General features: G+C 43.0%; 1 protein-coding gene across 1 annotated transcript in view; it reads left to right on the forward strand.

The window, feature by feature from the left end:
- Nucleotides 1-25,522, forward strand: part of EXT1 (exostosin glycosyltransferase 1) — a 179,705-nt gene that overhangs the window by 134,316 nt on the left and 19,867 nt on the right. The window contains exons 2-3 of the mRNA XM_054058487.1: nucleotides 20,407-20,500; nucleotides 23,183-23,290. Coding sequence (XP_053914462.1) covers nucleotides 20,407-20,500; nucleotides 23,183-23,290 — 202 coding nt within the window. The remainder of the gene's footprint in view (nucleotides 1-20,406; nucleotides 20,501-23,182; nucleotides 23,291-25,522) is intronic.

The raw sequence follows: 25,522 nt of genomic DNA on the forward strand, positions 1-25,522 counted from the left end.
TCTCTGGTCATGGTCTGTACTGATGGGTGAGGAAGCTGTCACAGTGCCTAAGGGGTGATTATAAAGTAACTCTCCTAAGGTTCAGTATCTCCCTCAACCTGCAGTCTGAAGTACACCATGGGAAATGCAGAGTTTAAGCATCCCTCGCTTGTTTTATATTGAATGTAACATAGCCGTGATAGCCATGTTATCTATTGCTTGCTCCTTTCGCTGATCTCCCAGAAGTTCCTGGCCTCAATTATGTTTAGAGACAATTAGTTCACAAGCTTAATTATAAACAGTGGGCTTAAAAAAAAAAATTTAAAACCTTGTAGTGCTTTAAATCCATCTTCTTTTTGTTGGCTGTTCTTATTGTACAACTGCGACCAAATGGGAGCGCTGAATCTGCCCGCTTTAAATTGTTCATTGTTTTGCATTCCCCATCTGACTGGCTCTGGTCTCCTTCCTGAACTTAAACACTTGCTTTCTTTTTGGGAAACTGTTTCTGTTCCCTCTCATCAAACGTCTTTGGACCCAGATCAGATTTTCCTGTGGGAGCATCTGGGGCTGCCTGAGCAGTGCCATTCATATCCCACCACTGAGTACCAAGTCCTTTCCTCCTCCTTCCTTTAATGGTCCTTTTCTCCTCCTTCATCCTTTTGTGTTTTTCTTGCCCTTGCGATGGTTGCTATACATCTAGCTATACATGTAGTCACCTGACAAATTGGGTCACTTTGCAGTCCATCCCCTCATCCAGGTCAGTGCACGCTCAAAGTAAACACTTCAAAAATTAAATACTACGAAGTGGGGGCACATAAGGCACTTCTGCCTTCTTATGTACTTGCTTTAATATCGCTGCTAAAAATATGTTGAGAAAAACAAGAAAACTGTAGTTTTAAAATTGATAGTGCACCCCGAGAGGTACGGGTTTGACTCTCCTCCAGCTGTACTGGTCTTCCAACCTAATTTGCCCACTCTGGGAATAGCTGTCTGGTCATAGTGTCATAGTGTCATAGTAATCATAGTATAGTTAGGGTTGGAAGGGACCTTAAAGATCATAGAGTTCCACCCCCCCTGCCATGGGCAGGGACATTCCACTAGATCAGGCTGCCCAAGGCTCCATCCAACCTGGCCTTGAACACCTTCAGGGATGGGGCATCCACAACCTCCCTGGGCAACCTGTGCCAGTGTCTCACCACTCTCATAGCAAAGAAATTCTTCCTTGTGCCTAGACTAAATCTGCCCCTCTCCAGTTTATACCCATCCCCCCTGGTCCTATCCCCACAAGCCTTTATGCATAGCCCCTCTTCAGCTTTCCTGTGGGCCCCTTTCAGGTGCTGGAAGGTCGCTATAAGATCTCCTCTGAGCCTTCTCTTCTCCAGGCTGAACAAGCCCAACTCTCTCAGCCTGTCCTCATAGGAAAGGTGCTCCAGCCCTCCGATCATCTTTGTAGCCCTCCTCTCGACCCATTCCAACAGCTCCATATCCTTCTTACATTGAGGATTCCAGAACTGGACACAATATTCCAGATGAGTAATAGAGGAGCAGAATCACTTCCCTCAACCTGCTGGCCACGCTTCTTTTGATGCAGCCCAGGACACAGTTGGCCTTCTGGGCTGTGAGCACCCATTGCCAGTTCATGTTGAGCTTCTCATCAACCAGCACTCCGAAGTCCTTCTCTGCAGGGCTGCTCTCAAGTACGCCATCCCCCATCGTGTACTGAGAACGGGGATTGCCCCGACCCAGGTGTAGGATCTTACACTTGGCCTTTTTGAACCTCATGAGGTTCTCAGAGGCCCACTTCTCCAGCCTGTCCAGGTCCCTCTGGATGACATCCCGTCCTTCTGGTGTGGCAACTACACCACTCAGCTTGGTGTCGTCTGCAAACTTGCTGAGGGTGCACTCAATCTTGCTGTCAATATGGTCCTTCTCCTTTAAATAAAAACAGTACTGCCAGCACTCTTGATTCCCACTGGGACCATCCTGCTGGGCTGTCAAACTCCATGGGAGGGCTCCCTGGGTAGCCCCCAGCCCTTTTCCTGGGAGGCTCAGCACTGCTGCTGCTGGGTTCCTGCCACTCTAGCACCTGCAAACACCTGCAGCGCTTGATTTATGGAGACTGTTGTGGCAGGAAAACAGGCTTGAGAACATCTCAACAGCCCAGGGTTTGCAGCACTGAGAGACCTGTCTGCCGTTCCTAGCGCAGTAACTTCTTTGTGTGATGTCGGGGAAGACCCTTATTTTTTAATGCATTAGATATAGTTAGAGTGCCTTTTAGTATAGGAGCAGTCGCTTATGCAAATATACACCTAGAACTGTAACTTGGTCTTAATTGACAGTGGTGCAACTGGCATCTGATGACCTCTAATAAAAATACTGAGTTGCTTGTGGAGCGAAGAAAACAGCTGTTTGGTATTAATGTCTGCAAGAAGTACTTCTGTGCTCAGTGTATTCAGACAAAGTATTTTTGTTGTGCTAACGCTGTATAATAAAATACCTGGAGAGTTAGTAACTGGGGGTGGGAGGCGGGTGGGTTGTGTTTGTTGTTGTTGGGTGGGTTTTGCTGAGCACAGCAGTGCATCTTCTTTGCTTTCAAGGAGGTCAAGTGGAGCTGTGACTGATGCCATGGGATGGTGAATGATACAATCTCTCCAGTAACTTGCAGAATTGAAAACAGCTGTTGTATTTTGTACCCACACAGCTGTTGAGTTGTGGGGGGAACAAGCAGTTCAATGCAGCAATCAAGAACAAGGAATGAGCTTTTTTCTTTAGACTTGCTTTGCACAAGTGCGATCAGTTAGAATGAGATTTCTCAGCCAATGATGCTACCTGTGTAGGGAGGCGGGAGGAGCACAGCTGGCCAGGGATGCGGATGTAATTCTCAATAACTAATGAACAGTGGCATCGCTTGAGCTGAGAGAAGACTTTTACCAGTGCTGCTAGAGGATTATTTGTAGATTTAATTTCTGTTGCAAGTTAAACGGACATGGAAACCTCTCAGAATATTCATATTTCCATGCTAGGTGCAGTGCTTTGGTGTTGCAAATGTATTAACCACAGGTTTACACCAAACGCAGAAAAACAAATTAGAAATAGGGAAATACAAACACATTTTCTCATTAGGGGATATAAGTACGTGCTGACTGTAGTACAAATATAATTTTTATTCCATTTGTGTAACCTTTGGTATTTTAATGAAGTCCTGTTCCTGTGTACGGCGTATGGTTCTCTGTCAGATAATTTAACACTAAGAAAATCTGCCTTGAATAAATTAGAATATATTTGCAAATTAATTGGTTAATTACATTTTAGACATCTCTTGAGGACAGGAGAGAAACAGATGTGTGTAAAAGCCACACAGATAGTTTGGGGATGAGTGTTTCTTGTAGGGTTTTATCACTCAGTTTTGTGAAAAACAGCCTTTCATGGATGCCAAAGATTAAAAAACCCTTAGCTTTAAATGCAGAACATTAAACTCCAATTTCTGTGGTGCCACTGATGTTTTTTCTGGGGCACAGGCAGAGCCATTTGGACCTGTTAGCAGAATGACTGCACTCAGAACAGTCGAGGTACCTCTTGAGCTGCTTTTTTCTCTGACAACTAAAAGTGTCCGTGAAGCCGTCTGGAAATCCTCTGAGCAAAACACTGGCAGATCAGCAGAGAGATGCCAGCTGCCATTGTGGTCAAGTCAGGCAACTCCTAAGAAGAAGCAGATCTAAGATGGAGCCCAAGATTTAGAAGAATGGTCACCAAAGAAGGAAAATTGACAGGGCAGGTTTTTTTCTCAGCTACGTCGGTGTAAATCCAGAGCAACTCCACTGAGATTCACACCAGAGTAACTGAGAGCAGAATCTGGCCAACATCATCCACCTGACCTAAGGAGAGGGCTCGGATGGGGAATAGCTGCTTACCTTCCTCTTACAAGCCTTCCAAACCTCGTTTTCAGAGAGGCATGAATTCAGTTTTGCTTGGTTTGGGACATGGTGTAATCACACAGTAATGACCAATTTGCTTTCACTGATAAGTAAAAGTAATTAGAGATTCTGCTACCAAAACCTGCACATGTGTATTTGTTACTAATTTAGGCCCCTTCAGAAAGAAGTGCTGATTAAATCTTGTTTGGAAATTGAGGGAATTCATATTTTAACGATTCAAGTTGCTTCAGAAGCTGAGTGGGAAAGGATTTTCAGCTTAAAAGCACTGCAACAGCTCACTGCAATCCAGACTGATCCAAAGAGCAGCAGAGGTGGCTAGGTGACATTACTTGCCTCTATTTTACACCTCTGTTAACAATCCTGCAGGCTAAGTTCAAATCAGATGTTGATCAGTCCCTCTTAGAAGACAGACGGTGATCATGTTACTTAGCTTTTGCAGTTTTATCTCTGGGATCCCAGTCTGGGTGTATTCAGAACCGTTTGGCAAAAACCTCGTCATTAAAAGCAATATTTGCAGTGTACAGTAAAACAAGCAAGAGCCCATTTGCGTACGTCATCGATCGTTTTACAAACAGTCCTCAGGCTAAGCCAAAAACTCACCCAGCACTGGCTGTTCAGGGTCACGATACAGACGTCAGAGGCAGAAGCGTTTTTCCTGCTGGCATAACCTCTGTTAGGCACCAAGGCCCTGGTGCTGCTGGGAGGAGCTTTCAAGTCATGTTCTTTCTTTGACCTTGGTGTATTTTTCTAAGCAGTGAACAGAGCAAAGCAACAGCCTTGTTGCTGTCAATGTGTGAAAACAACAGCCAGTTTTTTCAAACTCCGGAGGTTGAAGCTGTGGAGCTGAGGTTACAGAGGACACCCGGTGTCCCCAGGCAGAAGGGAATAGAGCAGCTCCTGGGAAGCAGCTCCTGGGCCGCCTGGGCACAGGCACTGTGTGTTCTTGGCCCAGGATGGCTGTCAGCAGCTTCATGCCTTTGGCAAGAGAGCGCAGCTTTTAGCAGGGCTGTTGCAGACCAGGACATGCAAAAACCTGGCCATGGTGACCGCCATGCACTAATTTATGAGACTGTCTGCGCTGGCCCCCAAGGGCAGCGTGGCTTGGCAGTGTGTGGGTAAGAGCCTTCCACAGCAGGATTATGCCTGCAGGTTGCCATCCTGTCTTTTGGGGACCCAGCCACTGCCGGGTCCCAGCCAGCTGGAGGGCATGACTCTGCTGGGTGCTTGGCCTTTCAATCCCGCTTAACCCCAGAGCCCTGCTCTCCCTTCACAGGCAGGGAGCTCCTGTTCCCACGCAGCGTCTGGCCATCTCCTGAGCCTCTCTCTCCCTTCTGACCTCAGCAGTTCTTTCCTCTCCCGTGCAGCAGGAGTTACTGAGTTCTCTACTTCTTGGAAATTAAATTGGATGAGACAGGTACCAGCTTTTAGTGGGATCTGTTTTGTATTACTGCGAAAGCAGCACTGTACTGCTGCACCTGGGACCCTGTGGAGCAGCAGATCCTCTGGTCCAGACAAAGCTGCGCTTCCCTCCACATGTAGCACATGCAGATTAGTTGTTCCTGCAAACGAGTAAGAGTGTAGGTGCATTAAGACCCAAGGCTAAGAGACTGCTGGTTTGCGGCTGTGATGAATATAAACAGCCACAGAGGATGCACATGGACACTTCCCTGCAGCATTTGTCCAAATACGCAGTGATTCAGTAACTCTGTGTCCTGTGTGCTGCTGTCCTTGGGCAAAATGAATTTGCACATGTTCAGGAGATGGGGGGTTGAGGAGAGACCCCAAAATTGACAGAGTAATGGGTTAACATCTGCCATAACTTCTTTATGGGGCTTTTGTCAAATCTCTCATTCAAGCAGTGTTTGCTCAGGCTTTTGACATTTGTGGCAGCACTGGGACTGACAGTAAGGTCATGTGTCATTTTAAAGGCTTAATTTTTTCCAAATTCCTCACAAAACTAGAGCTGAAAGCTCTCTCATGAATTTCTCGGGGAATTTGTTGAGGCAGCAATTTCATTATTCTTCAAAACTCCATGGAAGAGGTCGCCACAGAGTGACACTGACCCTATAAGGCCAAAAAGGGAGAAAGGGGTGATAGATGCTGTGAGCGAGGCGAGGCCCGAGGCTGCTGTCAGCACCAGCTGAGCGGAACTGGGAGACACCTGTGGAAACCGCAACCAGCTCAAGATGCCGAGGTGTGGGCAAGGTACAAACCACACATCTCCTCGCCTGGTTGGGTTTCTGCCGAAGATGTATTTACTCAGCAGAGCGAGAAAACCCAAAGCAGAAGTCATAAACCATATATATATTTGTGAGGTGTGATTGCACCGCTCAGACCTTTCTCCCCTCTGAACACAGACTATTCTGGGGGATGATAAAACAGGAAAAGAGCTGCCTTCAAATTTATTTCTTGTTCTTTTTCCATTTCTGTAAACCTCCCATACCAGAACATTAATGTGTGATAAGAAACTAGCTTTAAACAAAAGTACTCACTGCAAAAGATAATAAACACCAATGTTCCAAACTAAATTATAGAGGACTTGGTACATTTTGTGGAGAAACTGGCTGCATTAGTAGACAGGGATCATAAACCTTTGAAAGGAGGAGAAAGCAAAATATTCCACATAAGGAAAATGTGATTGTGGTAATGACTTTGCTAATCTTTAGTCTTCCAGTTTTATCCATTCATGTTTCCAGTATCTGCAGGTGAACTCAGCAGGGTTTCAGTAATCCATTAAAAAGTATAATTTTAACAGTTCGACCTAGGCATAATCATTGCTGAGGGACATGGTTTAGGGAGTGTTAGGAATGGTTGGACTTGATGATCCAATGGGTCCTTTCCAACCTTGTGATTCTGTGATTTGTTGGTTTGGGTTTATTTTTATTCCTTATTCCCTGAAGATTTATGAATGCCTTTATTAACTTTACCAAAACAATAATCACAGAGTAAACGTTTTCACTTGGTATTTTGATTGGGATGCTCATCCTTGTGGAAAAGTCTTATTATGAGTATAATAGTTATGAAACCAATTGAGATCTATAGAAATTTAATACTGATCTATGTACAACAAAAGATACTTTTTAAACTGGCCTGTTCATCAGATAAACAATTCTTGTGTAAGTTGAATGTGTTGCTGAGAAGTAGCAAAATCGTGAAGGTTATGTGCTGTCGAGTTTAGTCTATTATTGTTTAGTCTTACAGAATTTATTGTAAGTCCAGCAAAGAGATCTAAGTATCGCTGTGAGTCGCTTATCAGAAGATACTGTTCCTCTTCATATCACCATGCATTTTAGGACTGATCTAGATGAAACTTGCGTGATGGAATATTGGAGGCAGAGGTTTTAGGCTTTGGATGATCAGGAAGCACCAGATACTAGTAGATTTTACAGAAAAACAGAAGGCCAGATGGACTAGGAGATTATTCTGTCTGATCTCCTGTGCATCACAACCTATTCTGTGTCACCTGCTTTACCCCTGTGCTTCATCCAAAAAACCGGGGTGAATTACAGTATATCCTCCAGCAAAGCACTCGCTTCCCATTTCAAGAGATCATTTAATGGAGGAGCCATCGTCTCTGGTGACAGTTTGATTCAGTAGTTAAAGTAGCTTCGGTGCCAGGGCACTACTACAAATTTCTATTGATGTTTGTTTCACTTTTAACTTCCACCTCTTGATTCTTGTTTTGCCCTTTTTCAGCAGGTTGAAGAACTCTCAGTTCCTTCTCTTTTTCTCCCTGTAGAGACACTTACGTGCTATAATCAAGCTGCTTCTTCTCTCTGATAAGCCAAACAAGCCAAGGTCTTCAAATCTCTCTCATTAGGGTATTTACTGCACTCCCTTAAATAACGTTTTTGTCCCTTTTCTTTATCTTCAATTATTCAACACCTTTCTGGAACGTGGAGGTATTAGCATTGGGTGTTCTCTGGTATTTGGCTCACCAACTCCTGGTAAGCAGCAATCATTTCTTCTCTGTGTGTACAACACAGTTGATGTATCTAAGGATTCATTTGCTTTTCTGTAACAGTCTTGAGCTGCTTGTCCACAGTGACCCTCTAATCCTTTATAGAATTGCTCCTTTCTAAGGCAAAATGTCTTGTTTCTGATGCCAGGCATTACAGAGGATTTTGTGTTACTGTGTTTTATAGTCTTTAACAGTATGTAAAAGGTATCTGCACTGCATGAGAATGCTCAAAAAAAACCTGCTCCAGATGTGCACCTTTTTAGCCTCTGTTATGGCAGAAATTGCTGACATGTCTGACACGTGATTTGAGGTGCTACTGTGGGGAAATGCCTGTATTGCAGCCCATCTGGAGTCTAGGAGAGGAAGCTGGGGAAGAAGAGCTGCTCAGATGTTTGCAGAGAGAACTCATGGTCTCATTTATACCCCTTCAGGACATGGCATACAAAACCCAGACTCAGCTGGGAACTGTGCAGCCTGTTCTCCTGCCAGCGCAGGGTGCTCCTGTTTTGGCTTGTAAGAGGTAGAAAGCTGAAGTTCCCCCAAAACAAAAGCCTTCTTTATATGGATGTTTCTGTACCTGCTCGGTGCCTATCACTGGTAGGTTAAAAAAAAAAAAAAAAAAAAAGATAACTATCTTATAGTAAATATTTTAAAACTGATATCAAAATTATGACATCTGTATAAAAAAAGCAGTCCAGTTGCATGCTGCTCTGTATCATTGCATAGCCTCTCCTACAATCAACATCATTCCTTTCCATCTGTTGGCTCTTAGCACTTGGCCAAAGAGCTGTTGTTCCTTTGACTAATCTGATCACTGTTGGCATCCCCTCGTAAACCCTTTGTCTGGACAGTCATGTTTTCCTTGGCAATCTGCAAAGCCCACCAGATCACAGGTCTCTGTCTGATCTGAGCACTTGCACGCCTTTCCTTTTCCATTTGTCCTTGCTCCTGAATTGCTGGAAGTGTTGTAGAAAGGCAGTGCAGGGAAGAGAGCATGTAGAGAGCAAACGGCTTTTTTGCCAGGCAGTGCCAGGCTGGCCCGTACCCTTCCAAGTAGAACTGGAGGAGCTGCCCAGCTATATCCCACCAAGGCTGGGGCTGGTAGAGTTGCTCCAAGGTGTGTGTTATAGGTGTGCTCCAGCTACTGACAGCAGAGCAGAATTGCAAATACACTTGGGGCTTCCCTGCCCTGCAGCCCCGCGATTCATTTGAGGTGTTTCAGTGTCTGGCAGATCACAGGATAGGGTACCAACATACACCTAACCTCACCTGTATTTCTTACTAGAGTTCTGGCTACCAAACCAGGGAGCTTGAGAGATCCTTGCTAAGGTATAAAATTTCTCATGGTTAAAACTTTACTTGGGGTGGAGACTCCTCTCTCCAAAAGAGAGAGTCCTTTCAAGCTGCACAACCTAATAAATAATTTTGAGAGAACTGAATTTGTAGGTTTCCTTAAAGGAACATAATTATTTTAAAATGACAAACTGGTCCCTTTGTTGATAAATGTTTTATATGCTTGCTGCTGTGCCTGAATAGTTTGTGTAAATAATGTATTAGCTTGCAAACAGACATAGCACATTCAGGCAAACACTGCCCAGTGGGGCAGGAATGCTAAAAAAGCAAAGCTGATGATTCTGTGTGATGCTGAGCGCCAGGAGTTGGAGTGGGCAACAATAAGGACCAAGATGCGCCATCTTCATCTCTTAGGACTGGTCCCAACATGGTGCAGATGCCTGACCCTGGTGATACATTAAAGGTAGAGGTAAGAGCAGTCAGGCATTCACCATCAGCATTCACCATCAGTGGTTTCTCTGGGACTCTTAGGAGCAAAATGAAAAGTGGAACTCAGAATTGTGATATGTTCTGGTTTAGATAGTGTTTTAGATAGTGTTTGGCACATATATTTGCAGACTGGTTTTCAAAAGACTAACTTGGTGTGCTCAAGAAGAGCTCTCCTTCAAAATGAGCTTTTCAGTTTGCTTTGGTTGGTTATTCCTCTAACTTTGTGGGCCTAGTTTTTGAAAGTGTAATTTTGCAAAAATTGTATGTGATGTTCTTTGTGTGTCAAGTCAAGGCCAGGCAAGAGAAGGATAAGCATATGCATCACTGTTTCCAGATAAAAGTCCTTTGTAAATAGTACGGAAGTTTGTACATGTAAGTGTGCATAGATGCAAATATATTTGTGGGTTTTTTTAGACAGCAATGCTTAGGCTGGGACCTAAAAGACCCATGTGCCACCTTGTGAAGTCATAGAACCATAGAAAGGTTTAGGTTGGAAGGAACCTTCAGAGATCATCTAGTCCAGCCGCCATTCCCCACCAACGTGCATAGCAATGTCTTTCAATAGAACAGGTTGCTCAAAGCCCTGTCCAGCCTGACCTTGAACACTTCCAATGATAGGACATCCACAGCTTCTCTGGGCAACCTGTTCCAGTGTCTCACCACCCTCAACATAAAAAATATCTACCTAAACCTCAAAAAAGCCAGATGCAATTCTAAACTTATACTTGATGGTGTGCAGCTTGTCTTTTCCTCTAGCTCAGGAGGTAAGAAGAGCTTGACTCTGAAGGGGACTTGATGATGCAGAGATGCAGAGGAACTGTACTCTTGTTCTAGCTGCCTTTTTTGCTGTGAAGTGCAAATATTCAAAAACTTAACTTTTGATTTTACTGTAGTCAGCAGAAGTGAGCGAGCACAGAGAAGGAGCAGAGCTGCAGAGTGGCAGATCCCGTTTTGCCTGGCCACTCTGTGAAGAACAGTCCTAGTTCTCAAAGTGCACACGGGTTGGCCTTATTTAGCTTTCTGTTAACAAAACTGAGGACAGGAATGGGAGGCATCACTGAAAACAATTATCAGTGCATTTTTATATTTCTTCTTGTTATCGCCTCTTTTCTCTCTCAGAAAATGAAAATTATTTTGATACTTACTGTTGACTGCAGAAGGAGAGCAATTTGTGGAGCTTCCTGCCCTTCCACACTTCAGACCCATGCACTGCTTTATTGTAGCCATTGGTTCTCCTTAAGTTCAGAAGATCATCGCTTGCTGTAACTGGGTGGAACCCCCTCTGGACTCTAATGCTGCTGGGATTTCACCCTAAAATTTAACTTTACAAAATCAAAATACACAGGTTCTTTATTTTTTAAGGTTCTTTAATTTACTTTGTGTCCTACTGCTATTTTTGAAGTAGCTTGGTCTCATTTATCAGAAGGAGAAAGAAAATACTTTGAGGTCCTGAGAAAAAGGCAAATAAAAGAACTGATAAACAAGCAAAATATTGAAGTATTTGGATCTGTTGTGATGTTACTACTCCTGGGGACTAAGCTGCAGCCTACTTCTTATGAGTAAAAATAAATCACTTCTCTGTTTCATTCAAAGTAGTTCCATGGATTTGCTAATTTTTCCTCTAAGCACGGTCGTAGTTTGGGTCAGCATGCCTAGACAACGTGGGACTCTGCCAGAAGTTCCTGTCCTGTGTCCCTCTTTTTTTTTTTGAAACATATCCAGTCATTCATAGAAATGAACTCGTGCCTAATTAGAGCCAGTATTGCACATCATCTTTGCTTTCCATTTTTAGATGTTGTGTCTGGAGGACTATAACTTTTAAAGATGCCAACAAGCCACTTAGGAGCTCGATAGCTGTAATGGGAAAATCTGTGGAGCTGAAGAGAAAATGATAAGCTTCATAAGGCCTATTCTAAATGGTATGGTATCAGCCAGACATTCAAAGCAAGGATACAAATGATAACCCTTTCCAATTCGATCTTAAGAGGTTTATACTTTCTCTACTATCCTGCTGAAGTGCTTGTCCTGCAGGCAGCTTAATGGAGAGGATGGTGTTCTTTACATCAGAATCCTCTCTATTCTGCTGCATCCAGTTATTTGACTGTGGCATAAACAGTTGCTTAGCACTGATTTTATTCATATTTTACCATCCATGGTTTGTAGTCAGCAATTTCTAAGTTAGTTAAAACATTCAGAAGACTCAGAAACTAAAGCACAGAAACTCCAGAAAACTGATTATCTTCAGTATTTTTTAACCTTAAGTTTTCAATAAAGAGCTATTTAAAAATAATTAAGAAAGATTCGGAGGCCTTTTTTTTTTTTTTTTTTTTTTTTTTTTGACAGGCAGGAGGGAATCATTGGCTTCAAAGCCAGCAGGTGTTGACAGGTGAGGCAAATCACAATAAGTCTTTTATTTCTCTGCACTCTGAGGCTTTCAGGTATGTCCTGTAATCTCAAAATTAGAGTAGGTGGCAGATGAGCTAAAATTTGTTTCTTTGTTCAGAAAATGCAGTATGGATTTTTCTTTGTTTTAGTCTTTAATCCAAACTGATGCTTTAATAACTGAAATTCCAGTAGTGGGCATTTTTGGTTGGGTTTTATTTTTAAGTTAGAGAATAAACCAGTAAGGAAACTGGCTTTGCAGTAGGAAATTACCCCAAAGATATTCACAGCTGGACTGTTACAGCAAGTGAGATCAGTTAATGGGACCAGATGGGGCTTTTTAGGACAAGTGTTTGACACTGCTTCACTGCTAAGAGAAGGCTAAAGTCCAAACAAATTGACTTGTTTAAGGAGACAGTGTAATATCCCCAACTGTAAAAATTGAACTCTTCCAGGGAGGGGGCATCCACGACTTCTGTGGGCAACCACTTCCAGTGCTTCACCACCCTCACAGTGAAGAATTTCTTCTGTACAGCTAATCTAAATCTACCGTCTAGTTTAAAAGCCTTTCCCTTGCCCTGTCACTACGGGCCCTGGTTAAGAAGTCTCTTTCCATCTTTCCTGTACGCCCCCTTTAAGTACTGAAAGGCCATCAAGAATGTCTACCCTGAGCCTTCTCCTCTCCTCTGATTGTTTTTGTGCCTCTACTCTGGACCCTCTCTAACAAGTCCACATCTTCCCTGTGCCGAGAACTCCAGAGCTGGATGCAGTATCTCACCGGAACTTAGTAAAGGGGCAAAATAACCTCCCTCGACCTGCTGGTCACGCTTCTGCTGATGCAGCTCATGATACTGGTTCTCTGTTGAAACACCAAAGCACAACTGTCAAAAAGTTAGGTATTATTTTCAACACATTCCTGCATTTTTCTTTGCAGAGTACTAGGGAACAAGGCTTAGTAGATGAAGCCCAAGCCCAGGCTGTGTGGCAGTTTCCCCATCAGCAAGATGGAAATGCCAATTTTTTCTCCCACTGGCAGACTTAGGTTATTTATATTAAATTATTCAAAAAGGGGTATTTGATCTCCAGAAAATGACAAGGTAGAGGTACCATAATGATGCAAAATGTTGGCGTAATTTATTGTTATAAGAATCCTGTTAGAAACACCCTGCCTGAAGCACTGGATCATCTTAACAACTTGATCTTTACCTTGTAAGGGTCCAGCAGCTTGATGGGCAATAAGTGCCAGAGGGACACATTTTGGGTGAAGAGGATTCATTCACTTCGAGGGAAGGGGAGGAGATTGCTCCTCATAAAATCTTAGGCTGTGGCTATGTGTGTGCTTGTGTGTTCCTGTGCATGCATCCACATATCCGTGTTTTCCCACTGACTTAGAGGGAAGCAAATCCGCTATACATGGTGCTGCATTTACATTCCTCAGAAGATGTTACAAAGCGGTGCATTTGCTTTCGTATGGACCTTTCTTATTCAGGTGTGTTAAGTTTTTCTACTGCCAGCACAGCGAGGTGCTGCTGTGAAACAGGTGCCCTTAGAGGACTTCAAAGCCTGGGAGCTGGTGTTTGGTTTTAGATGCAGTGTTACGCGATACTATTAGCTGGTTGCTGGTAACTGGGGCGTAACGCTGTCTAGAGAGGCACCTCGGCAAGGTTTGCCTCAGACACGCTACCCACGAATAGTCTGCTAGTCTGATACACTTGTTAAATAAGCAGTTATCTTTAAACATCAAATGATGTTGATGAGACCACATTTGCTACTGTATAAGTCTACTCATTCTAGGTGGTATAACTGCTGCACTGGGAGCCGGTTGGATGGTATTTGGCAGTCCAGATGTTGCACATGCTTTGCACACACCGTACAGATCTACAGGGCATTCTGTGTAAATATTTAGACAAAAATTGTTAGAGCATTTTTATTTGTTAGAATTTACATTGACTTTACATTGACTTGTTTATCCAAATGTTTCTATGCATAATATGGAAGTGAACTGAATCCAACCATGATGTCACTGAAAGCTTTAAAGATTATTTAAATTTCAGTGGTTACTGTCTGACTGTTACAAAGTCCCTTTAGCAGTGCATTAAAGTGAAAACTCCACTTCTCTGCTTTTCTTTGTTAATCTGACCTTCTGAACTAAAAGAAGATGCTGGCATTGAAAGGAGAAGACAGTTGTACTGTAATACATTAGAACCTTAGTACCACTTGTACATTAGTTGCTGGGTGTTTGCAGAATTTCATTTCCAATGCCAGGCCTGGAAGAACTGTGCAGGATTTTCATTAATTTGTCAGCATTTTCAGGCTGATATGCTTATACCCACACTCACCCATTACCTGTGTGCCGAGATCACAGTTTGCACACGCTGCTGCTGTGCTTATACCGTAGCATCCCTTGGAGTCCTGCAGCCCAGGCAGCCTGGCAGGAATGGCTGCGGTAATGAACCAGGCTGAAAGAAATACTCCAATGGCTGCCTTTCAGTGCTTGGCAAGAAAATCCTTTTTATGTTAGTTTCAAGGTCGTCAGATATCATTATAGCCAAGTATTAAAAATTTCAAAGAAAGAAGGCAGTGTGTTTGATTTATAGAATAATTATCTAGCTTTAGCTCTAACTTGGCTTTGGCAATGGTTTTGCAAGCACTCGAAAATTAAATCCATTTTTTATGGCACTACAAGGTATTATCTCACAGCAAATGATAATTAAACACCTGTGAAATCAATTAGCCCTTTAAGCAGGGGGGAAAAAAAAGTTTTCCAATTATGTTTTTGCATCTCCAAACTTTCCAATTCGAGAACCAGTTCTTACAGAGAGGGAGATGAACTGCCAGCCAGTAGCCTGTTAACTGGCAGTAGGATCCCCCCAAAGCATTGCGCAGCTGTAAATCCCAAGCAAGCAGTTCATGGCGACGGCACCCTTCCAACTAGGATGCGTTAGTCTTTCGAGCTCAGTCTTGGGCAGCTATCTATCTGACGCACAGCTGAGCTGTCAGCTTTCCTACAAAGACAGTTACTCACTTGGTGCTTTCAGTGCCAAGTTTTACTTGACAGTTTATTTAAAAGCCAGCATACCTTAATGGAAACCAAGCAACGAAACACTTTGTGTGACAGAGCAGAGTTCTTTTCAGTCTCTCTAGCCAGTGGTTCACAGCCATCTGCATTAAACATTCACACATGGAAAACTGGCCAATTGGTTAATAGCTAATGCTGAATATACTGGAAAACTGGGAAATACTCCACCATTTAGCCTTGCTTTGTAGGTGTTTAGTATGTGCCTTTGTTGTAGCACTTGAACTGATGCAGAGGCCTTGGGAAGATGCAACTTGTGTTTGTGGCCTTGCAGATTCAGGGAGGCAACCCTGGACATAGTCGGTAAAATGCCGTTGCAGTTTTTGTCTCAGGAAAAACACCTCTGGTCCTATCTAACATCTACAGTGGTATGTGCTGATGCTCCCTGCCAAAGACGAGCTCCAGCATCTTAGATGGATTATCTACGGCACTGTTAACATATGTACTGCTGGGTTAAACCCATTGTGTTTGGTTTGGGTCCTACTCCTGTATTTCCATCTGAATTTCAGTAGCCATAATGTACAGCTGGTTTTCAGTGAATGCTGTATGACTGGAAAGAAGGGAGGCAGGTGAGTATGCAGAGGTTAGCATTCCCAAGGTCTGTCTAGCTGTTGGAGAAGCCACCAATCCTCTCTATCTCAGGTTTTCCATCTGTGATGGTGATGGTATCCCATATCAGTGTTCAGAGGATTAGATAAGAAACTATTCCTAAGTGACAGGTGACATATATCTGGATAAAGTATGATAATTTTTACATCTGGGTAGCTGGACGTATCTGCTGGTCTAAACAGCCTGACATCTTCGTAGACCTCTCTTTAATCAATGGTGATGACTCTGTGGCTTTGAGAAAAAAAAAATTGTTTATATTAAAATTGGTAGTGAAAATGTTTCCCAGGCTAGTTTATAATCTCCTAAGTGTAGTGACATGGGGAAATGCTTCAGCTGCTAGAAGGAATGTATGGCATGGCTGATTAGTCACTGTAGAGCCTCTGCAGCCTGCCTGAGCTCCTTGGGATAATAGTGAACCAGGAATCCCAAGCAGCTCTCTAATCCATGTGCTGATTGACAAGGTCGGCACATCAGAAGGTAAAAGGAAAGGGGGAGGGAGGGAGGAGACAGGAGCAATGTGTTGGCTCAAGAAGTTAAAATGGTAAGAGCATTTGGCTGAGCAGTGTTTCTCCTTCGGATAATTGCCCACATGGTGTTGCAGTGTTACACCTGCATGATAGATGGGGCCGAACATGTTTTCTCAGCTATGGGTGGTAGCAGGGAGGGGTATTTCAATTAAAGTGTGAATAAATTAGAATTGATTACAAATAGAGCTATTTGTTTATACTGCCTAAAAAGGTATTAGCTGTGAACAAGGTGCACTTAATCATTGCAGAAGGAAGCCTGAAAGTTAATAAAAGACAGTGCTGATCCTTGCAGAGGGATGCAAGCTTTTGGGTAATTCTGTAGCTATTTTAGTTTTAAAGCCCCAACTGTCATTTTTAAGGCATATGCACTTTGGATTTTAACATGTTTGAATAATGCAGCTGAGGCCCAGGCCAAGCCGACCCTAAAATTGGCAGTAAAATGTTACCTCTGTGCAAGTGTGCAGAATGAAGGAATATGAGCAATATGAGCAATAGGTATGTGCCCCCCTCCCCACCCCCGGCAGTCTTCAAATGCAGAAACCAGGAGCTTTCTGGAAATAAATACCTTCCAAGCAAAGCAGTTGGCTCTTCTCAAAGCCTTCCTATAGTAAATGTTAAGGAAGATTAACTGCCAGCAGGAAAGGAAAGGAAAGTGCCAGAAGGAGTGTGACGCTGAGGCAGCACAACTAAGAAAGAAGTGCCTGGTCCACTGCTTGTGCTGGTCTTTGCTCTGAATCCTAAGCTGCAAGTGGAGCATGAAAAACCTCCATAGCTGGGTAAAACCGGAGCATCTGGATAGGCAGGTAATGCAGAGCCATTCCTACAAACTGGCAGCTTTGGGTTTGCAGAAACTACCGCGGTGCGAGCTGGAAGACCGTAACAAATCTCCCTGCCATTCTCAGACATTACCAGCTAAAGGAAAAAAGTAGTTCTGAAAACAGACACAACTCCCATTGCCAGGGGAAAATAAGAAAAGGAGGAGGCTCTGGAAGAACCTCTTCTAAACACTGGGTTGCTTTCTCTGTAGCTTAAGGCTCCTGTGCCAGTTGTGAGCAGGGCTAGAATACTTCATTGCCTCCCCAAGACCTTGTTGAGATTAGTCAGTGAGGTTGGTGGGGAGATCAAGCCAGTTGTTGATGCAACATTGGTATTTGCAATAGATGGCAGATCAGCATTAAAGTGTCCTGCTGTAGCTGAGAGAGTGTTCCTGGGTGTCTGTGCCAGCTCCGATTTCTCTCCTGGACAAGTGAAGGAGAAACTTCAAGTCCAGGAAAGATTCAGCTCAGATACCTACCTTTAATCATAGAGATCATCTCATTGACTTCACTGAAAGCATTTCGAGTCAGAGTCATGGAAGTGCGGAAATGCTTTCAAGTGAGATGTGTGCTTCCTATGTGGAAGAAAATGCCAATCATACATAAGCAATTTTCCCTCCGTGAGAAAACACTAGCAAAGCTGGAATTTTCTGCTGTGTGCATGGTTTCTACAGGGCTGAATGGGAAGGAATCTGAAACGGAGGGCAGCCCTGACACCTTCTGTCCCCACTGTGGCCTCAGGCTTGAGTTTCATTCACAGTGCAATGTTTTTGTGGCCAAGGTCTCCTCTGAATGCTGCCTGGCACTCTGGGAAAAAACATGAAATGGTCCCTGCTGCAGACTCTAAAGTACTATTTAGTATGTGTAAGTGACTCACTCCACAAGTGATGTTTCAAACTACAAAGCTATGCTTGCAGCTTGACAGAGATGTTTTTGTATTTGTTGCTGGCTGCATGTGTTGTGTGAAAGGTGTTTCCAAATTCATGTTTAAACATACTGGGCTATCTCCTGTCTTTCAGCTAAGGCAGGGCACCCCCATTCCTTTGCATGCTACCCACAAACTAATAGAAGTAAAATTAGCACCCTGTATTTAAGGATTTCACATAGATGTTTGATCCTGGGGTGGTTGCTGAGGGGTTTAAACTGGAAACCAGTCCCTTAGCACTGTGCTTGAAGATTTTGTCGAGTCACTTGAAAACACTTAGGTTGAAATTGCGGAGAAATTTGTTTATGAGAAAAATCTCTGGTGCAATTCATTCACTGCGGCATCTCTCTATGGACGCTGCTTTACTCTGGGGCTGCTCATGTTGTATTTGTGGATTCTCCCTGAAGTGAGTGGAAATGTTGTGCCCATACATCAAGGTTAAGATGAAGCTCTCTGTGTGTGTATGATGTAGATAAATTGCTTGATGACCATGAACCGTGCTATTCCCAAGCTCAGCAATAAATCACACGTTAGGCTTTAAAACGCATAAATGGGAGCAAGATGCTAACTGGTTTCCAGGTGAAATGGTCAACAAAATCCTTTTCTTTTTTTTTTTTCCTTTGTAAATCTATCCTACTGTCAGCAAATTAGATATGAAAGAAAAGGTGCCCAATATAAGATGTCACTGGCATATGGACGATTCACTTGTGCTGGCCTCATTCTCTGCTTTTCTCTGTGTTCTGGTTCTGCCATCAACATTTTGTGGATATTTTTGCATTCTGGGGTATTAACAGGATTTTACACTTTTAGCTAGCTAATGAAGGGAGACTTCTGACTGGCGCATTCTAGCCCTACAGGGTATTCTATTTTTGGTGTTTATTAACATTTTCTGTCATACAATATACAGTGAAAGCGATGAGCCTCAGACCTCTCGGTATGTAAAAAAAGAATGCTTAAAAATGGCAGGTTTTTTAAATTTTTTTGGTATTCGAATTTCCTAATATTTTACCCTGTGTACTGTGTCACTGCTGGCTGGGGAGCTGGGATGTGGCTGCCAATCAATATCCCACACAGAGCAAAAGAAATTACTGCCGCTCTGATGGAATATGTATATATGTATTTTAACCAAATTTGAGATATGATTTTTAAAAAAACGTACTTTGAAGTCTGTTTTGTAGTTTTAATTAATGCAACAAGGGTTTTTATTTTACTCTCGGTGGAGATAATCTTAATCCATTTACACTGACCTTTTCTTGTGCAAATTAGCTATTCACGCTTGTTTAAGCAAATGGGCCTTTGCAAGATGTCTCTTCCTAAAGACGGAGCTTATAATTGAAAATTGGCTTACTCCCATCTGTCTGGCCTGTGTGAGAATACAAGCATAGATCTGGACTTTTTATATGTAAAATATAATCATGTACATATGTATATAGATACACATATACACGCACACAGAAAAATTTGCTCTGCCTTCAGGCTATGTTTAAATTAGATTATTAGCATTCGAAAATTCCAGTTCCACAAGTTATTGTGAAAAGAACATTTGTCCTCAGAGGCCAGGATGCTTGGGAGAATGGAGGGTGTTTAATCTGGACCCTTTTGTCTTAGATGGAGCAGCTCAGTGAGGTCGATGCCATTCACAGTTCCACAGTTCCTTGGGTTTGCCAGAAGTACAATTAGCTAATAACAGGCTGGAAACTGTTAGGATTTGATGTGTGGTTTTGGTAAATGGTTTTGAGGTGATTGATGGAATCGGAAAAAAACCCAAACCGGTAGTGTCTATAAGCACTTGAAGTTTTAATTTGGAAGAGCAGGGGTCATTGCAGCTCTGTGGTTAATTGCCAAAATTGACAGTTTATCCCTCTCACTGCGCTTAACAATAACCACCAAGTGGGTCATTGGAATCCAACCCACGCCCCATCCATTTTTTAGTGCCTGCTTGATAAGCAAAGATTTCTTTGGCATAGTTTGAATATTTTTGTTCTGTACAAACTTCCGATGTAGAAATTAACACAGTTGTGCATGACATTGACTAAATCTGAGTAGAAATCCAGGTCAGAGAAGTGCTGCAACAATGCTTTGGGTATCAAAATATTTAATATAAGTTTATTGTTGGAAGCTGTGTACACCTGTTTATATAGCAGTGGCTGATTATTGCAAAGGCAAAATGGTTCCCTTCATTCTGTGTCATTACCGCTCTCTCCTATGGTGGTTGCTCCTTAAGGTGAACAAAAAGGAGCAGGGAGATGGCTGACAGGCCCAGCGCGGAGGGAGCTAGTTAACCTGGTGCTGAGCCGTCTTGGTCGGAGATTATTTTATCCAGATGTGTCTCAACAGCTGTTTGCATTTTCATGCCCAGTTACTCCAGGACTCAGTGCTAATTGAATCTTCTCTTTTCTCCCCTGTTCTTGTTAGGTATGATTACCGTGAAATGCTGCACAATGCCACTTTCTGTCTGGTTCCCCGTGGCCGCAGGCTTGGCTCTTTCAGGTTTCTGGAAGCCCTGCAGGTAAGAGCTGCAGCTTAAAGCATTGGCTATGCTGGCTGCAATTCAGCGTGCAATAGCAAGGAGGTGGGGAGCAGAGAAATGTATTTCATTTCCCTGGTGGACAGTAATCCACTTTGCAAAAGCCTGGCTTCATACTTCTGGAGCAATTGTCAGCTTCTTCCCAGGAGGGACTAAGCACTGAAGGTTGAATTGCTTTAACTCCAGGAAGAGGGTTTCCCTGGGTGTGGTGGGGCTGCGGGGTCGGACCAATTTAGAGCATTATTTTGTCAAGCTGTGGGACTTCCTGTGGGAGACACTGGCTTCTACAAGCAAGCCCTGGGGCAGTAAAAATAGCTTTTTGTTTTCATTTAGGCAAAACAGACCTGCTTATGCATTGCCTGTATGGCGATGGTGCTTGCTGAATATGCAGAAGGTGGCCTGGAGGTCATAAAGCCCCATATGGCAGCTTCGCATGAAGGCGGGTGTTGTCTGATCTCAGGGAGCTCACAATGTGTCTGGGAAAGCACCTGAATCCCCTTCACCTTTTAAAAACATTGTGGTTAAAGGTCTCCCTTTTTGCCAGCAGCAGAGGGCAATGGGAAGTGTCTCACTGTGGCAGGGTGGCTTGGCAGCACAGTAATCAAGCCTGACACTGACCTACGCCGGCTGAAGCCAGCATGACCTTTCTTTTTGATAAGGATCAGCTCATCCCTGGGGTCCTGGATCTTCATTCAGCCATACAGAGCATCTTTGGGAGATACTGCAGCTACCCTCTGGGACCAGCATGTGGATTTCCATGGGGGTTGGAGTGGTGGAAAGGGAAGGCTGAGGCACTTCTTGGTGTCAGTGAGGTGGCAAATGAGGACATCTTACAGAATCCTGCCTCCCGGTGTCCTTTTGCCATTTGGGAAGTGTCCCAGCATTGGCAGTGAAGTTGTTCATGAATAGCATCACATCACTTTTTTTCATCAACCTCAAAATATCCCAGCTGCTGTTAAAGAGTATTGTTTACTGCAATGCAGAGCAGGCATCAAGTGCTAAATGGAGGTGTATAATGTCATTTTAGAACTCTGGGGAACCTTTCTGGCTTTCTGCTGCTTCTTCAGAAGGTCTTCAGTAGGTCCTGTGTCATGTCTGCCGTCTTGGGTGGGTGTTTTGGATACCCCAGGGCATCTCAAATACGCTAGACACAGGTTTAACCACTGTCACATTTGAGATTCATGTTCTGGGCTGTCACTTACCTATTTGCTCCTACTCAGGAGAAGATAATTAGCATGCAAATAGCTGTTCCCTCTCCAGCCTCTTCTGAGGAAGAGGTGGAACCTGCTTACTTGGGATGACGAATCACTTCAGATCCTTGTGAAGAGCAGTGCTCAGCTCTTTTCTGGACTGGGTCACAAGTCATACATCATCTCAAGAAAAGAAAGCAGGGAGTATACCTCACTGTGCAGAACTTGGAGGCTCCAGGTTGATGATGATAAAATACAGGCACTGAGGATTTTCCTGGCAGGCTAGCAGCAATATATGCTGGTTTTGATGAATTCCCAATTTCTGTCTGGCTGCAGGGCATGTTCAAAGATGTAATCCACATTAGTGGAATGTTTTAAACATGAAAACGCATTGCTAAGTGTTTTCTGGTTGGCTTTTTTCATGCATTAATGTAATTTCTTTGCAGAAGATCAAGTTCTTTACTCATTATAAGCACTGCTGTAATGCAAAAGCTTGACTAGTCTAAGATCCCATGTGTAATACATGTTAGCAAGGAAGATACAGCAGTTGGAAAGGTTCCCCTCTGTACCATCTTTTGGGAGGTAGAGGAGAGACTGACACCATCCTGGGCCGAATTCAGAGCACTTAAGCTTGGCTTGATCCAAAAGAAGCTGAACAGAATGTATCACAGAGCCCAGGCGTGATACATGTGGTAATAGGTTCTTGCATCACATCGGGAAGCTTTCAGTTTGGGTCTTACGTTGTGTTCCATCTGACCAGGATACAGCGGTGATCATTTATTTATGGAAATACTGTCCTGTTTACTGAATATTTGCAAATTTGTTGTATGTTTAGAGGAACTTGCACAACTCAGAAAAGATTAAATAATTTAGGCAGGTAGTCCTAGTATGAAATGGATACTAAATGTGTATGCTTTTTGTTTTAAGACAGAAAGCAATTCTTATTTTTGTAGACAGGTGATGACAGATGAGTTGTATTTGTGCAGTTGCCCCTGTTTGGAGTGTTGAAGTCAGTTGATAGGAAATTCACTCCTGCTTTGTGGAAATAGTGCTCTGGAATTAAATATGATACATATTTTCTGTAGGGTTGTCTTGCAACATATTATAAGAATTGAGGGAGTTAGCTCCCTGCTGAATGGTTCACAAAGCAGCAAGGGAAGCCATCACTTTGTATTAAATTCTCCACGATTACAGCTACAGCATTTTAACAGTTCTGCCCTTGCCTGGCGCAGCAGATTTCAAATGCCACTCTCCATGCAAACCCAGCATTTCAGTGAATATGAGTAGGTGCAACATGGAAAACCACGAGCACTTGGGCTGCCCACCTGTGGCCTCTAGCTTCTGGTATTCTTTGCCATGTTGCCTCTCCTGAGTGTGTGCAGAAAACAATGATCATGGTGTTAGTGCAAACCTCAAAGCTTGCCCTAATCGTTGTACCTGCTAATGACTGCAATGCCTTTGTGTGTGCGTGCAGGCTGCCTGTGTCCCAGTTATGCTTAGCAACGGATGGGAGCTGCCATTCTCGGAAGTGATTGATTGGAACCAAGCTGCCGTCATAGGCGATGAGAGATTGTTATTACAGGTAAGAAAAAGACCATGTCCTCCAGCGGGTCAGTTGATTATTGCTGCAGCCATCTAAATGGATGGGGAAGATGAATTCAAAAGGTCAGGGCTGTAAAAGGATTTTTATCATTAAGAAATTGTCTGTGTCACACTGACTATGAACTCATTTGATATGACATCATTCATTTTTTGACCTGAAGGTCATTGCAGCCGCCAAGCCACATTCTTAAATGCAGGAGACACCCTTAATTTTCCTAAGAGCATGAAATCTTTTCTGATGTGGAGCACCTGGATGCCTCTCTAAAGCAGGGCTGTCCTGGACTGGGTGCTGTGATGAGAGAGAAAACATTCAAAAGCCAGTTCTGCGCTAGCCCTTCAGAAAGCGTTGATCCTCAAAGATCCCACCAGCATTGTGTGGCTGGCTGGCAGGTGCTGAAGGAACTCATCAGGAAAGGAGTTATTTTCTCAGGTGGGAGTTACCGCCTAACAGTTTTGTCAGAAGCAGAATGTGTCCCTTTTGTGATGTCTGGACCATGTAACATTGCTTTCTGAAGTAGCATTTGTGTCACTTTATTCTAATCTGCTTGAGCTCATTGAAAAAAGCAGGCTGAGAAGTTAGAAATTCCTTGCTACCTTCAGCGTCTAATTTGGTTTAAAATTCATTACATTTTTTTTTCTGTTTCCCTAGTGGGTTTTGTAGTCTAAATACATTCTTAAAGTATGTGGTGAAGTCAGTGTTAGGAAAAGTTCTTGAAGAAGTGGTTTCTCCAAAGTAGCATTTAATAAAACATCATTGTCCAGCGTGAAGCTGAGATCCACAAGATTTGGAATAGCCACTAAAAAGGTGGGGGTTTTCTTATAGTTGAATTTAACTCATTTCAAAAGTGGCAAGTTATTGTCATTAATGGAGAGAAGCCTTCAAAGGTACAGGTATGTTGACACCCCAAAAATGAAAAGTGCCTTTGAAAATCTTGTTAGACGCCTACTTACTTGTCTGAAGAAGTAAATATTAGTGAACAGCGGGCCTAGCCAGCCTTGGAAAGTGCTGCCTATTCTCCTTAATGTGTTACAAGCTGCAAATATAAAAGGGCCATTTGATTTTTGCTTCTGTGGACAGCACATTTTTCTAAGCAAAATTATTTCTCTCTTTAAATAATAATAATTTGCTTTCCGGTAACATGCCATTCGCTATCTTCACAGCTGCTTCCATATTGAACAGCTACTGCACCGTTATTAACAGTGGTTTTAAAGAGCTGGCAGAGGGCCTGAACGTCTGCTTTGGGAAACGTTTTTGTTATGTTACAGTTTTTCATTTCCTGTTTGAGAGCAGCACGGATGTTTTTATTTGCATATTCTCCTCATCATAGTGCAGGGAGAGCTTAATCCAGCCTTTCTGCATTTATTTGTGTAGGGTGGTTTTTGCCTTCCCCTGCTTATTACTGAAATGACCTTTTATTAAGACGTCATCCAGTTCTAATAATTCCAGTGTAATCCTGCCAGATTAATACATCATTTTCCCCACCTGTCTTTCTGGACAAGTAGATTAATAACTAATAGGCAAATGCAGTTAAAATGAGAGCTCTGATTTTTCTTTCCAGCTGCTGTAAGAGAGCTGGCACCAAGGCTTTTTTTTAACCTTGGCATTGCATTTGCAGACACTCGCAAGTTTGATGTGGTCTGTAAAATCTTAACTTCTTGGAGTAACCTTCACAGTCAAAGCAGCCTTCCTTTTCAAAAGGCATGGTTGGGAATGAGTATTGATTTTATTTCTTGCTCATACATACATGCTCACACATGCAAGGTTGCACATAATGCAATGAAATGAATGAGTTTATAGAAAATATGCCATATCATAGCTGTGAAGTGACTTTGATCATGTATTTGCTGTTGCTAATGATCCCAGATGTGATTAATACACTTACACATACAGCCAGTACATACACCAGAATTAATATGTTGATTTAATGGAGAGGGGAAAAAGAAAGCAGTGTTTTTTGATGTGAATAACAGGTGGTGTGGGAGACATTCTTTCCACCCACAGTGATTAGTAAAATACAATTTGATTCACAGGCTCACAAAAAGTGGAGTCTTACTTAAGATATTGCTATGTTTTCCTTAGGGCACGTTAGTGTTGCCATGCTGTGGTAAATGCAATTCCAGGCCCCTTTAATATACTTTGAGAGTGGAGATTATTGTTGGACTCTCAAGACCTGCAGATACTGGTTTGTAAAGATATTAGTCCGTGAAAAGC

The sequence above is a fragment of the Cuculus canorus genome, chromosome 2 (genome assembly GCF_017976375.1).
Source record: "Cuculus canorus isolate bCucCan1 chromosome 2, bCucCan1.pri, whole genome shotgun sequence".
NCBI classification, from domain to species: Eukaryota; Metazoa; Chordata; class Aves; order Cuculiformes; family Cuculidae; genus Cuculus; species Cuculus canorus.